This window comes from Strix aluco, chromosome 7, assembly GCF_031877795.1.
Source record: "Strix aluco isolate bStrAlu1 chromosome 7, bStrAlu1.hap1, whole genome shotgun sequence".
Lineage (NCBI taxonomy): Eukaryota > Metazoa > Chordata > Aves > Strigiformes > Strigidae > Strix > Strix aluco.
Window position 1 is genome coordinate 28,623,117 of NC_133937.1, and position 16,385 is coordinate 28,639,501.

General features: G+C 39.8%; 1 protein-coding gene across 1 annotated transcript in view; it reads left to right on the forward strand.

Annotated features, from left to right (window-relative positions):
- Nucleotides 1-16,385, forward strand: part of SORCS3 (sortilin related VPS10 domain containing receptor 3) — a 304,161-nt gene that overhangs the window by 190,504 nt on the left and 97,272 nt on the right. The window contains exon 5 of the mRNA XM_074831647.1: nucleotides 5,763-5,836. Within this exon, the coding sequence (XP_074687748.1) occupies nucleotides 5,763-5,836 (74 nt within the window). The remainder of the gene's footprint in view (nucleotides 1-5,762; nucleotides 5,837-16,385) is intronic.

Here is a 16,385-nt window from a genome sequence, read left to right on the forward strand (position 1 = left end):
CTTGCATGCAGTCCAATTTCCTACAGAAATGTTGACCTAATTTTATTTTTCTTCTGTCCCAGTTTGATTTTTTGGCAGGAACCCTCCACACATCTTGTAGATTTTTCCCACCAGCTCTGGCTGAGGCGTTAGTTTGCTTTTGTGCTTTTCTGGGATCAGAGCCATCTTTTCATGTAAGCAATCCAAGCTACTACTTGGGATCATGCTCTTCTGAGGACATGGCAGGCCAGGCTAGTCTGCCCCTTCTCTTCCATCATGTTACCATGTGTCAGCTGCTGCCCAGTAATTACCACTAGCTGACTCTCACCCTGCTGGATTAATATGAATACATCTTTCCATCATCAGCTGGATGTGTTGTCTGGGGAAAGTATAATTTTGTGTGTAGTAAATGAATTGGTCCTTTAAGTGCATGTAGTCCAGCTGTTCTTCCTCACTTTATCTGCTACCATTATTTGCATTCCAGGGTTGGCTGGCAGACAGGAAACTTTTGAGATTCTCACCAGCTGTTTGCTCAGGACAATAGACCTGATTTCATAGCAACAAAGCATATTTGATTTTATTTGGATATAAGCTTTTTATGTATGTTCCTGATGCCTAATTCTTCTGTGTTTGAGCACCAAAGTCTATAAATATCAAAGCTCTCTTGAATTTCTTTACTCTGTTGTCTATGCTTCTCAATCTATACATAACATCTTCAGTGTGCTTCTTGCTGTGGTAAAGTGTACCCAGGATATTGTATGCTTGGTCTTTCTTCAGCTCTCCCTGAATCTTCAGTCTTCTGCCTGCTCCACCCCAAGATGACCAAGCAGGTCAACCTGGGAACAGGGAACCCAACATGAAATCCATCTCAGCTAAATCTATCTATGGTGGGGTTATCTCCTTCTGCACTAGTCACTGTGGACTTTTTTTAGTGTCTATGGAGAGAAACAGAGGCTTCTAATGCATAAATAATAAGCAATTTTATAAGTGTATCTTGGAGTGGGAACTGTGCTCTAGAAGTGCCTGTTTTAAGCCTGTTTCTTGCCTGTCTAAAAATAAGCCTTGGTTCCTATCTCGGACATGGATGACTAACACCAGGGGGTTGAGTCTCTTCCTGTGGTTTCCATGTTTTTCCTTCATTGCTTGTTCTTCTTTCCATAAGTGGAATTTAAGCAGGCCGGTTTCTGACACTGCTCCAGTTCTAGGAAGCTTGACTTCTTCAGTAAAATAATCCTTTTGTATTTTTTTGCTAGCTCTCATTGGGAAAATAAACAAAATACCCAAAACAAATTACCCCAGCCCCAAATAAGATCATCCAAGCAAACCAGCAGGATGCGTCACCCTTAGAGTGTGTACCGGAGAATTGCAACATCATGGAGACATTTTTCATATGTTACACTTTGCATGCATGCATGTGTGTATAACTCCTTCCTTTCCAGCTCTGTACTTCTGACTGTGTTTCTGGCATGTTGCACATGTTCATGGCATAGAATCTAACACCAGGGATAAAGGTCCCTCTTTAAGGGGCTTGCTGCTTATCTTGGAAAAAATGCCAGTGTTAAATAAAATGTTGCAAATGTTCTTAGAGTTTTAAGAAGCAGCATTCTGCCTGTGGTATGTAATAGTCTTATGAATCAGACTTGTGCTGAGCAAGACAAGCATGAGTTAATGTTCTGGCCTGTGGTGAAATAAAGTTGTGTATCACTTGGGCTGCCAAGGTCTCTCCTCACACAGATTGTGTGTTCTTGGTAAAACACAGGACTGTGTTGGTGGATGTGATATGTCTGGTGCTACAATCCTTGAGTGTGGAGTATTGTGATGCTGTTTGGATAAACATTTGCTATTTACCTTCTTGATGGTATGGCCTTTTCTTTTTTTTGATGGTAGGTCTAACTAGGCTCATGAGCATAGACAGATTTTCCCCAGTGCTCAGTACCCATTCTTAAAGACTGTTCCTGTATTGCTGAGCTGGGCTGATCTCAAAGCCAGGTGTGAAAGCAGAGCTGCTCTTGGATCCTGCTAGTATGACGAGGGAATAGTATTTCAGGGAAATACTTTAGGTGCTTCATCAGGCCTGAGAGTGCATTAAAAGGTATATTTATTTGACGTACAGTGCTGACCCCTTCATCTTTCTGAATTCCATCTGCCCTGTGGCAGTGTTGCATGTGTCTGCAGGCAAGCAGGAATTTTAGAGTGATGCCTAGTAAAAAACCCTGTTGTCTGATGCAAGGGTGGATGAAATTCATAAGCATTATTCAAATGGTCTCAGTAGGGAATTTGAACATCATGTGTTTGTTCTCAAAAACACCTCAGCTTTTAGGAGGCTGCTGGAACCTGTCCACTCAAATAGGTGCAGAAGTTGCTGGGATTGGACAAGTGCTGTGACTGTGTTTAATGAGGTGCCTCTGTGGTAGATGCAGGATTCTGAGTTCATTTTCTTGTTAGAAAATTAATTTTGTCACCCTTGCCTTGAACCAGAACTTTGTCCTTCTGGTTTGGGTCCCACTTCTGAGTTGCTTCTTAGTCAAGTCCTCTGCGTGACACTCTTTAGATGCATCAAGGCACAAGACCAGCCCATACAGACATAAAGTCTTAATTTTTCATTCATCAGAGCAGGTCAAATAACACAGGAGGTTGCAGAAAGGGCATACCCTCACAGTACACCTTCATGGTACACTGAAGTCCATCCCTCTTGAACCAGTGTGTTGGAGTGCTCTGGGAGGTGGAAGTGCCAGAGATTACTCATCACTAAAGAGCCAGAGCAAAGCTTTAAACAAGGAAAATCTTGGCACCAAACAAACCTGATTTCTTTCCATTGCTTAGTATTCAGCCTTAGGCAAATTAATCTCTATTGAAATCTACTGTACTTGCTACTAAATTTGTTGTCTCTTCTAAAAGCATCTCTTGTCCCATGAAGGGAGATGAACAGAAACTGTATATAGATAACTAGAAAACTCTTTATTGTATGTTTTATTTAGTAATTCAACATTAATCTTTACATTTACATCTGTAAATAATAATAATCTGTAAATAATACTGTAAAAGTGAACTGGGTTAGAGATACCTTTCAGGAATTTATTCTGTCATACAGCTTTAAGACTGAATCATCTGGTTAAAATTCAAAGTGGATGCTTAGAATAAGTAGGTGAATAAATAAAGTTCTTCAAATGAATAATATTCTCCTTATCTCTTTATCTGAGATCACCTAAAGGCTGCAAGTTCAATTTAATCCTCCTACCACCAGTCAGCCTGAGCTTTAGTAGAAAGAAGGGAGGAACAGTACTCAGTAGCTGGTCTCTGGTTTTTAACTTGATAGGGGGAAGGATGAGTAGTTAGAAAGAGATTGTGCTTCATTCCACTGAGTGCAGCTGCAAAAGAAAAGGAAATGCTAGGGGCAAAAGATAAAAGAGAATCTAAGAAAATGGATGTATTTTGCTAATCCTTTTCTCTCAGGGTGAGGATGGTTAATCTGTTGCAGAATACAATAAAGATGCTAGTCCCACTTGCTTGTGAACATGACTTAACTGAGGCTAAGCTGCCTGAACCCCGTGATTTGTACAGCGCGGTGCAAGTCAGGAAATGGAAAGAATAGCCAAGTTTGAAACTGATGCAACTCAGTCTGCCCGCAGAGGTCCTTGTATGTGTAAAACCATGTCAAATGACTCAAGGAATATTTTTGTCAGGCACCATGCTAAACTCGAGGCAGAGTTGTAGCACTGTAGAGTTTTGACTGTTAGAGTGTGGATTTTCAATTATTGTTTCTAAAAATCCAGATGTTCCTTCAGAAGGTAATTATCTTAATATAGCCTATCCTCAAATTTGGACAAGGAGTTTTCCTGGTTGCTTTAATTAAAAAAAAAAAAATCAATGCTTTATTTTGTATCTGTGGAAAATTCCTTTTGGGGCAGAGGATTCTCTACAGTATTTTTTTTTTTTTTAGACTATCATTGGGATTGGTTTATCAGAAAAGCAGAGGAAGCCCAGATAACGTGGGCTTTTTTAGTGCAGTATCTTATCTAGTGACAGTGTCAAAGAAATACTGCCAAATCGGAATATTCAGATCATGTCTTATGTCCTGAAGAACATGGGGCAGAAAATCTTTCCTAATATTTCTTACCACGAGCCCAGTGATGTTGGTTGGAGTGAAGTCTACATAACTGGAGCCAATTCTGACATGAAGATTGGAGAATGTCTGCTTCCCTCTCTTTTCCCCTGATGTGCTTTTCACTGGCAGCTTGAGCTGTCATTGGCAGAAACTGGACTTCCTGTTGGCATAAAAGCAAAGGACTGATTCTTTTGTCTTTACACATACCAGTTGTATTAGATACTTGATGGGGTCTGAATTTCAGTTTTTAAGTTTCCTTTTGCTAGCTATATAGTGGTTTGGTTGTGTAGTTGAGTACAAATATAGTAAGAATTAATCAGCTGCCTCAGGCTTTGGACACTGCTCAAAGAGCTCTTTCCAATCACCTTTGTAAATTGTCCTATGGTCCACCTCTGATGTGGCTGCTGGATCACTGTGGTCAAAGATACTGCCCCATTCAAGAAACTTTAATTTTTGGTGCGAGCACATATAGTTTATCTTCCCAGTCACACTTTGCCATCTATCATAGCTGTGCCACAGTACACATCACTAGGTTGTGAACCCTTCTAATCTGAACATGGACCTGCCTCTGATTTGTAAATCCAGTTACTCAAAATCAAATCAAATCCAGAACATTTACTCAAATGATACCATTTTCCCATTAAGGACCTAAACTTGGATATTACAAACATTTAATTTTTTTCAGGTCTGCTATCTACCTTCTTAGCCTGCAATCAACTCTTATTTTAAGACAATTTATTTTAGATGAAATTTATTTGAAATCCTGTTCAAAACACTGCCTGATATTTCTCTATGATCTAGTTGTAAAACAGAGTAGTTATTCCTCAAAGTGTATTTTTTTCCTGAAGAAAAAAAATACTCAAAGTTGGAGAAAAGGAGCTTACATATGCTTTGATTATGAGTGGATTGTGCGTAATAAACTAACTGTATGGAGAATGGTGTTTGTGGTACTAAGCAGAGTATGTAGAAGCGAAGTGATGTCTGAGACTTAGTGTGGAGCTGCATGGAAATTTGGTTACATTACAGTTGCACCGTTTGTTAGCCAGAAAGACTCAAAACATCATTAGATTGAAAATTTGGCTTTCAAGAAGAACAACTTCACTATCTTTAATGTTTAACTAATGAGCAGATTGATTTCTAACTTACTTCAAAATTTAGACCTTCTTCTGGACATAGAAGTTGTAAATTAGAAGCAATTTTCTTTCCCACACAGAAGAGAGCTGTAATCCACATCATAAAAATGAATCGCAGCATGGCCTTGAGTGTAGAGTCACTGCCTACCACATCATAGTCATGTTATCTAATCTAATTTGCCTCTCATTCTATTTAATGTGAGGAATTTACATGTCATCAATCACCTGCTTCCTGTTGGGCTGAAAAAGCCAGGACACTGCCAGCTTTGTCCTATGGCAGTCAAAATGAACGTGTTGACAGCTGAAATCAGGAAGCACAAAAATGTTTGAAAAGATTTTGGAAAAGCCTACCTGCTTTTGAGTCTCAGGAGCTCAGTCTAGGTTAAATGTGAGGGGAGGAGATTGCCTTATTAGCCTTCCCTGGCAGTGAGGCTGATCAATAATCGTGCAGGACAATCCATGCCTGTGCCTTAATTTTAATACTTCATTTAGCAGCAGTCCTTCTTCTTCTTCCTCAAAGTTTATACTTCCTCTCTGTCTTTCAGCTGTACAGCTCCACGGATTTTGGAAGAAAATGGCAGCTCATGCAGGAGCGGGTCACTCCAAACAGGTTTTACTGGTGAGTTGTGCCCTCAGACCTTGCTTGCTTTGGGCAGGTCATGGGGGGGAGAAGGGCATCTAACTTGAAGGGATTGATTGCTTTACCTGAACATTAAGTATACGTTTGGTTTTGGTCATCATCAATGTTATATACTTAGTCCATAGCACAGATCTTGCAGCGCTATAGTCTCCATGTTTCTGTCTCCTTTTTGTCTGATAACAGCCATGTCTTGTACAGACAAGTACAAGTCTTTTGATAATTGCAAAACTTCTACTTCTTTGTTATATACCTACTTACCACAGAGAAACTTCCCAGTGCTTCAGTGACAAAGTTATGATCATTAGACCTCCTATTTTTCAACCCTTCTGAGAGCTACTTTAGACTACAACACAGTCTTTGTGCAGAGCCAGCCACTCTGACCAGTATCCTTATGCAACTACTGGGAGAAAGGATGATTCAGACTCTGCTTTGAATCACTGTGAGGAGCCAGTTTCTTTCTACTGACTGGTGAGAGCCCAGGATTTGCAAACAGTTTGCTAAAAATCTGCTTTGTGACTATCTTCCCTGCTATTTCCCAAGCGTCAGCCTCCAAAATTGGGAGAGTGTCTTAAAAGCAGATGATTAAACAAATTTAGTTCCTGTCTCCAGGCTCCTCCATTACATATGCCACTTTTCCAAACTTCTTTCCACCATGTGAAGTCCCAAGAATTTACTTCAGAGAGAAAGAGAAAACCCAGCAATATTCTTCTGTTGTTGAATCTACAATAAGGGGCTTGAATCAGATTCTCAACACTGTACTGATGACATGCCAGATGATGGTATGTGTGTCAAGGTATGTGTGTGAATGTGTAGAAGTGCTGATTTACAGGATCTGTGAATAGTTAAGTGCCTGGTCCTTAATGCCAAAAAAGATTGTAATATTAAGGAACCAGAGACTCTTATTTTGAATGGTTAAAAATAAAAAGGACTTGACTGACTTAAGAATTGACTCCCAATTGCAAAACATGATGTATATATTTTAAATTCCCATAGAAATTCTTGTGCATCATTAAAAGTACATGGAATCCAGGCCCCAAACATTGATAGATTGGATTTGCAGTATTTCCATACCTTGCAGTGGAGATAGACACGTCATGGGATTTTCAAATTGTCTAGGTTCTTCTGTAGATGTCACTAAACAGTTCTAGACTTCCACATTTATAACATGGCTTTTTGGCACCAAGGCTGGAAATTTCCCTTAGAGTGCCTGTGGTTTTTGGACAGTGTAAGAAGGTTTTTGAATATCGAGGAAAGGAAGTTGCAAGGCTCCTATGTCACATAGACCTTCAAAATGTATTGAAGATCTAGAACCTTGTCTGTCCATGTTACTGTTTCACATTTCCATAGTGAAGGAAAGGTGGTTATGTTCTCCTGGTTCTGGTGGCAGGTGGTTAATTGACCTAACTATCCAAAATCTTTTGATTTCACTTTTCATGCTAGGAGCACATGACAAAGATGAGTGTAGATCCTCTCCAGGCATATCGTTCTGTGGAGTAGAATAGCTGGTCCTATGGGATTAAGTGTACCCTACCCTTCAAATAGCACAGATGAGCTTAGGGGAGAGGCTTTCTTGGAGGATAAAGTGCAAGGGCTGAATTGACTTGGGAACAAAGCAGAATCTCTTTTTAAAGGAGAGTCTGTGTTGTAGTTTATTTTCTACTTTCATATAATAATGGTTAATGAAACTTGCCTGTTTGTCCATTTGACACCCAAACCTCTTTTCCACAATCTACCTCATTTTTCATACAGTCTTTTGGCTGCAAAATTTAAATGCTGTTTTCTAACACTGCATTATATAATGCCTTTGTTTCAAGTGTCTCTTCCTCTTAGAAAATGTATGTCTTCTATAGTTAAAACCTGTATGGAATGGACCTAGAAATCTTTATTCCACTCAGAAACAGTAGAATCCCATTGACAATGAACTTTCCAAGAGAGTGAATTAGTTTTTTCCCAGAGTGAGAGAGATTTGAACAAATTTGTAGTGCAAGGGTCAGAGGTGTTGGAATTTTAGAACGTAATAACTCCCCTTAGCTGCCTGATTTCTTTCTTTTTTTCCTTTCTTTCTTTTTAAAGCTGCAAACCGTGATGGCTTATAAGGTCTGACGTGTAAGATGTGTACAGAAAGAAATGCAAAGAGAACACTTTAGCCTTGGAAATTCAGTGATTTCTTTTTATTAGGCTGTGAAAGAGGGAGAAAGTGGGTATAGCTATAAGTTTCAGAGGGACATGAGCCACTACTCTGTGGAATTCATCAGCCTATCAAATACTAAATTATAGAACCTCTTAATTAAAACTTGAAGGAAAGGTGAAATAATGATAGGGAGATGACAAAATCAGAGATAAGATGCTTGTTAGTGTTGCGCTGAATTGTTTATTAGTTAGGGGCTCTGGTAAGCATCCTTCATCAAATGGGACAATCTTCATCTGATTTGAATGGAGCTGGCTTTATCTGGGGCAGCCTTTATTGAATGTTTTTGCCTTCGAAGCATGACTTTCATCTCTCAGGCTGCCGTGAATGGGCTTGTGAAGACTATAATCTTCATCTGGTTCATGGGATCAGTCAGCCTGACAGGGAGAGGTCTTATTTTTCTCTCTGAGACCTTTCCAAATAATTATACCTTCCCTGAGAGAGCTCAGATGTAGAGAGTTTAAGACCAGGAGAAAATTATGACTGCATCAGAACTCGTGACGTTGGGATGGGAATTTTCACTAGCAGAGTAAGAAAGACCTCTCTGTTAGTCATGGACACACAAGTCAGTCTGTGCATTTTGCTGGAGCTCCAGCATGCAGCATCTGTGATGGCTCCCCACTGGTCAAAAACAAAGTCCCAAGCTCCAATCCTGATTTTTGGCTTTGTGTCCTGGCTCTTGCCTTCAACAACTTTCCTTAGTCCCAAACGTTGGTACTAATCACTGAGTTGTAGTTTTGTGTTCTCATCCCATATGGATGTCACATGTCCTGCAGTTATGGGACATCTCTCATCAGTTCCTGCAGCCAGCTCAAAGTTTGTGCATGAGCTGAGATTCACCTCTGGGCCACGCATAGTTATAAAAACTAGGATTCGAGATCTTTACTTCTGTAGTAGTGATTCACTTGTTAGATACACCCACTGATGGCAGTGGCAGAGCTTGAACAGAATGTGTTACTTGATGTGAGTACAGGCATCCAAATTTGGCTCCCACGTGCCTTGGCCTCAGAGATTTTAATAACTTAGGATCCTGTAAGGCTGGAAATAGGAGCTTACGCTAATGTGATACAGAAATTCCCAGATCACTCATCACTCTGAAATTACTCAAGATAACTGGAACCAGCATGGGTGCAAAGTTTGTTAAAGACCTACTCAGTGTTCTTTTCTTTTAAAACACATTTCCGCGGCTCCTTTTGGGCCCTGTTTATTTTTTCTCACTGTAGCTTAGACACCTGTGCTGTCATGTGGAGGGATATAAAAAAGACAGTCCATATTTTGTACTGTAGAAATGTTGGGGAAGTTTCCTTGTCTATAAAACACATGGTGTGTACTGTGCTGATTAAATACTGTCTCTGTTCAGATAAGAACTCAAAGGACTTGAATTGTCCTGAAGTTGCTTTACTGCCTGTCTTTTCCTGTGTTGGGACAACAGGACTAAGCAGGTTGGCAGGGCAGTTTGGTTAGCAGAGCAATCACCAAGCCTTGTTCAGCACTTTGCTCGACCACAACTTTTCCATGTTATCTTGGGTGACTCAAGCTGGCTTTGCCTTGTTACCCCTAGATAAGATTAGGATAGAAGAACATTTCTTTTCCTTGTTGAGTGTGGTGGGTGAAGTACTCAAATATTGTGATACCAGGTTCTACAGCAGTGGATTAAGAGCACTGAAGGTCTCTAGAGAGTTAAAAGATACTTTAGTGGCATATGAAGTCCTTTTATAATCTTATGGTTTAATTCTTTAAAATGTGGAGTTCTACAAGGTGACCTATGTTTTCTGGCTAATCAGCTAAATGACTGTGAATATCATCCCCTGTCCATCTATCTTTGGAGACCCTGCCTATGTTTCCTGAGCAGACACAGGGATTGCCATTCTGTGCAGAGGACAGAGCTATATTCCTTGGGACACCCACCCCCTTTCTTAGGGTCTCCCCAGGCAGCTCTTTGCTGGAGGACTCATTCATGCTTCTTGCCTCCCATCATCACTGGGGAACATGAAGTGGTGAATGTGGGACCATTTTTTTTTTTTTTTGTCTGGTATATCTAGACATTTACCCTTCTTTCTCTAAGTTTTTTAAACATGCTCTCTGGAACATTGATTCTGTCAAAGCCTGGGAGTGGGAAAGTGGGGAAAACACATTTGTGTGGAAGAGGGAGAAATCTGCACAGCATTTCTGATGGCTACCAGGATATTTGGAGCACTGAACTCAGTGCCCAGGATGAACCTAGTCAGTAAAAGACATTGAAATACATGCTAATGTTGAAAGCTGGGCAGAAAACACCAACAAGGTGGGGGGGAGAGACAGTAGTAGTAGGAAAATAGGACATACACTAGCCTAACTTCAAGGAGCAGTGTTTGTATCCACAAATAGGAAAAATGTGGTGTAACAAGCAGTTCTTGAATACACTGCCGATTTCCTCACTTAGTCTATCCAGAATTTTATTTTTTTCTCTTTCTGTGATAACCGACCAGATTTCTGGTTGTTTTGGTATCCATGAATACCAGCCACAATTGTTTTGAACTCCAGGGATTAAAAATTGGGAGAATGGAACAGGCCATACTTTCACTGGGAGAAGGGAAAAGACTGTACATTCATTTAGGCTGTGCTTTGTAGTTATGGGTTTCTGTCACAGTTGTTTGAGGCATGAGCCAGCAAATTTTTTCTCTTGAGAGTAAGGTTTTCAGTCCTTTTTGTCATGATTTTGGATGGGAACAGCGATAAAATTTAGCCAGTGTATTTCTATTTATTTGCAGCTTGAATTTCATGAAGGCTGTAGCGGAGGCTTGTTTAGATATCTGAGAGTAATGTAGCAGAAGATAAGGGATTTACCTCAATGTTTCTAAAGGTTATGATCTGGGTTTGGATCTGCAGTTGGGCAGAGGTCTGTGTCTGTTTTTATTTCCTCATCTCTGTGACAGCACTGATATTTCCTAATCCCAGTGCCAATTTGAGTCAACACAGACTGTTTCAGCAGCAGTTCCAGAAGTGACCTTTGAATACAGCTAAGGTTACCTTTACTTTTGACTAGTTTGCCAGCAATGAAATGGTTAGTCAAATATGTGCCTGTCTCTCTTGTAAATCCCACTAATCATTAACTACCAGATGGTGTCATTGCATAGTGCTGGGGAAACATCGCCTGATTTTTTACAGCCAAGTTTAGTGTTAAGAAAACAGAGTCTTGTAAATGTCAAATTGACTATTAAGTAATTCTGCATTAGAGTTTTTCAGAATTAAAACCATACCGTATATGGAGCTGTGGATAAAAGCAGTAATTTCAGTTTGTCAGCCATGGATAACACCACCTATAGCATCATTGAGGCTATTCATGTAGATCATGCATGAAGAACTGAACAGGGACTATTACTGGAGGCTCCTGTGGGCTACTGGCTCATTAACCTGTGTTAAGGGACTTGCATCCCATGCCCTGTGGGTGAGAACACCTGGGAAAGGTTTTTCTCCCAGAGGGTAATGCTAACATAAATCTGGAATGCATTACTCAAGCCACTGTGATCATGAACTGTACTAGGATGAGGACAAAATTTTCAAACTCTAGCCTCCAGCTCTGTAGTAAGAGTTCAGGAGAGATGCGACCTTCTTGGCACATATTGAAAGATTTCCTTGCAAGGTCACATTAGTTAAAGATCAAAACACCATGGTAATAAGAAGACCAATTTTATTTTCCTTTTCACTAAAAGATGGGCAAGTTGGGGAACTGTGAGGATAGGGATTTTATTGTTATTTTGTGTGCCTACAGTTAATGCAGTTGACACTGTAGATATTTAATGTTTCCAAACATTAGGTCGTAGTTGACCAGCTTGTTATTACACAGTAACTCAGTGGAAGAGTTAGAAGTGGAACCTGGATATATAGAGTCAGATACTTTTTATTGGCTGTATTAGTGTTTATTTTTGTTGAAAAAGTTTCAAGTCAATAAAGATACTGTAGAATTCATGTTAACATTATCAAAATGTTTCTCTCAAAAACCATAAAGTAACATCCTGAAATGTTTGACATTTTTTGACGTTTTCTAAAGTGATTTTAAAATTTGAGTAAAAAATTTTACAATATATGAGCTTTTGAAATTAAAGTAGGGAACGAGCACAGTCTGAAACAAAGTGTCTGGATAAAGCCAACATAGAGGAATCCCGACTCTTATTCCCATCTTGATCTTTTGAGATGCACAGCAGATATTGGTCCCTAATATCCAAGTGAGATGTTCAGTATGCTTATAATGTACTTCATAACTGTGATCAGTAGCTTACATGAGTGATCAACAAAGTTTGAGAAACCTTTGTAAGTTTTATATTTTGCTTTTGTCCATGAGCATGTTTTTTCCTAAACTTAATTGTATCCTGTTTTTCAACTACAGATTGCTAAGTGTTCTTTCAGGGACATTGTGATACATTTCATGGATATCTAAGAGTGTAAAATCCTAAATGATCCTAAGAACAGGAAAATCCTTCACTTTCTGTCTCTGGGAAACCCTGCAGGACTGTTTATAGAGGTTGCATAGACCCCACCTGTTCTGTTTGTGCCCACAGTTAGTGTAATGTTCAGACTACCATTCCCATTTCAGAGCACAGTCCATGTTTTTTTAAATTAATTTGAGAGATACACAAATAGTTGGATCTGGGAAAGCATCTTTGTAGAAGGTGGGAAAAAAACCCTAGTACAATACTGGAGGAATATTACAGCATATTTGCTAGTTTAATTGTGACTAAAAACAACGACATTTGGGTTTCTGCTGTATATTTACACTTTATGCTGACTAATGACTTCATCTTACAAAGGAAATTTGACACAACCAGTCTCTTCTACTGTGAATGTAAGGTCCAAATAGTAGTTGATGCATTGGAAGAACTCCTAAAGGCTATTCGTTGCCTGACTTTGCTGTTGTGTGATGCTCTTCTCCTTACGGTCTGCTTTCCTAGGAAAATAAGTGTGACTTTTTTACAAAGTCCTGTGGATGCCATGCTGTGAGGCTCCCTGGGCTCAAAGCTCTTTTAACAAGAAAAAACCAAAAACATACTGGCTACAAGGATTGTGTGTGATCACGAAGGGAAATATTTTAAAATTCTTTAAATTCTTCTTTAAAACAGATGAACTACGTAATAAATGAACCACAAGAAAAGAGCCTCATGACAGCAAAATCAATACATATACCACCTCCAAAATTTTGACTGCTATCACAGCCAAAATGAGTTCCTTCAATGGCTGGTGTATACCCTCTGTAAGGGTAATTTCGGAATAAGTCACCTTTGGGGAACTTTTCTTTCTAACCTCCTTTTGCTTGAGAAACACAGCATATCTTGCAGAACGGAGGATTACCCCTTCTCCACTAATGTAACTGTGGATGTCCTTACAGAAATACTATCTGGCTTTTAGAATTTGTGATTTGTTGTGATTTTAGTACGATTTGTGATGTTAGCCATATTTATGACTTTAATGTACTGTGGTTGGCGGTGATTATTTTTTTTAAGACTGGAAAAGTAAGAGCTGAAATACTTCTGTTCATTGGTTTTAAATTTAATGGTTACTACTAAATGTCACATATTGTACTGCAGTTAGGGCTTTCAGCCACCAAAAAGCCTTTTGCTTTGGTCTGTCATCTGTCAAGTTTCTTTATGTCCCTTTATGTCTTCTCTTATTTCCCCCATTACTTTGTAATCCCCCCCCACTCTCTTGTGACTAAGTGTCTGAGACTAGTAAGAAAGATCTAAGGACAAATTTGTTGAATATTTCTCCCAGTTAAGTTTGATCCCTGGACTGGATCCCAATGCCATGTCTGTCTGGACACTGCATGGTGGAAGGATCTGTTTCCTTCTCATGCAACAGGGTACCAGAAAAGGTGTCCAGGCTTCACCGCAGTGTTTCACAGGTCACTGCTGGAGGCTTAAATGCTGTACGGCAGACTCATGCAGCCTGACTGGGCTGTCTCTCCCTGATGCACGTGAACTCAAACACAAATTAATTTCAGCCTGTCAGTAACAGTCCCAGAGTAATTCTTTGTGATACTTTGTAGAAAGCAGTGATGAAAGCCAGCCCTCTAATTAATATATTGAATAATGCATCTCTCTGAGGCACATGGGGATCTCCCATACTGTCATAGCTTGGCAAAGCTAATCAAAAGCTAGGCTGCCGGGCTGACAGTAGTATTGTATTTTGCACTCTCTGGCTAGCAAGAAATATTGCCCCATTCTTCTTGTGTGGGTTTTGTCTTAGGTTTTGGCCTTTGTTCTATACCACTCTAATCTCTCTGTTTCTGGGCAAATAGGTGAATTTTCAGTGTGGGAGAGAACCCCTCTTCCTTTCAGATGACTGGAAAAGAAACATTTGGGAGTTGTTTTAAAAATCACCACTGTTCTGAGAACTTTAGGATGTTTTCACATACTCTGATTATGGACATAATTTTCCAGCCATTTTGAAAACAGTGGCAGAACACCTGCTGGCATCAGGGAGTGAGCATCTTTCCTGGACCCAGCCTCCCCTCTGCCCCAGACCTCATCTCAGATGGCCCACTTGGATTTGAAGAGGTGTACTTTTATGGGGGTTCTTGCAGTGCGCTCTTCTTTACAGCAGCTGGGGCTGGAAGCATTCTTGCCTTGGAGAAAGTTACAATCTAATGGAGAATTTATCCTCAGTAAAGTACATCAATACTATCAGGGACCATTTTTGCTTGAAACTAGATTTTCAGTCATACCTCAAAGCTCTTCAGGTAGATTTTCTCAGTAAGAATCAGGAAGGACCCAGGTAAATTTTGGCTCATTTCTCTGAACTGACTTTAGCCTCTGAACCTTTGGAAGTTTGCCTGCCATTAAGTTGAACAAAAACAGTTGTTTTATTTAACAGAAGGAGCTGAACCCATGCTGTGCAGAAAGAATAGTCTTATCATGGCAAAACAGACAAGATGTTTCTGCATTCATTTAAACATGAGCCATTTGTGTCGCTCAATAACATCCATTAAAGATAAGGAGGTCCCTCTTTATGCCTTCTGCCTGTTGGAAATTAACAAACTCTCTTAAAACGACAATTCATCAGCAGTTATATGAGGCAGAATTCATTCTCGGCAAGAGAAGAAATTGAAACTCCCATCCTTTCGTTCCCTGGCATTCCCCTGAGCCTCCTCTGTAGAATGAGATGAGTTTAATTCTGCTATTGTTAAGCATAGTGAGCACGAAGCTACATCAGAACGTAAGAGCGGGAAGGAGTATCTTATTAGCTGCACTACAGGTTCTTTTAAATAATGTTGATTCAGTAACTTGTCTCTTGCTGATCATATACAGAACAAGGATGAGAACCCAGTGAGTGAGGCTGTTTCACTTGCATATTTGTAGTGAGCTAATTGGAATAGGAGATAGAGGTGGTTATCATAGCTCTGTAATTATCTCACAGATAATTGTCCTCCATTGGGCAGAAGGCAATAAAAATGGGATGTAGACACATTTCCTTGTTTAGTGAAATATCAGAAGTTCTGCAGCTGAGTTTGAGAAACATACTGACCTATGACTGCCAGCAAGGACTGAGGAAATAATAAATAATGCCTGTAGACTTCAGAGCTGATTTCAGTAGATCTGGGTTTTCTCCCATAGGAGAAAGTCTGCTTTTTCATTGGAAAAAAAAAAAGAAAAACAAACCAAAAACCCTGGTGGGTTTTTGGCCAAAGGGTACAGAAAGATTCTTAGGTTTTGCTCACAATATTTTTGGTTTTCAGGTTTTGATTGAAAATCTTTGAGGGAATGAAACATGTTCTATTATAATATTGATTTTAGGGGCAATCTGTAATAGTGACTCCCTAAAGCCATTTCTGGTTCTGCTGTAGTTTCTCCAGAATTCTTTTTTTTCTTTCTACAAATCATTAGATTTGAACAGTGTGTGTTACTTTTCATTTGGCCTTGTACTTTTCTTTCCTTTTATTGCTCATCTATAACAACAGATTAAGAATCCAACAAAGAGAAGCTCTTGATTTACCTACAGCTTTTCCATACATCTTTACTTCTTGATATGAGGGTAGCACAAACTCCATCGCAGCATTCTGCCCTGAGTATTCTTACTTGAAAAAGGTAATGCTTTGGTGATGGGGAAGCTTTGGGACTCTGCCATTGTGAAGAGCTGGGAGTGCATCTAGTGCTCAGCCCCCTGGGCAGCCTTGTCTCTTTACTATTTGTGCATCCATCTAGCTTGAAGCAAAGGAACCCATAAAAACTCCATGTTTTCTCTGGTCTCTACTGCTACAGTGTCACTCTTCCACTGATGGAGAGACCTGCAAGTGGCGGTGGCCGTTTTATTCAACTGCTCTCCATTCTCTCTGTGAGGATGCGTCTGTTTTGAATGCAAACTTATCTT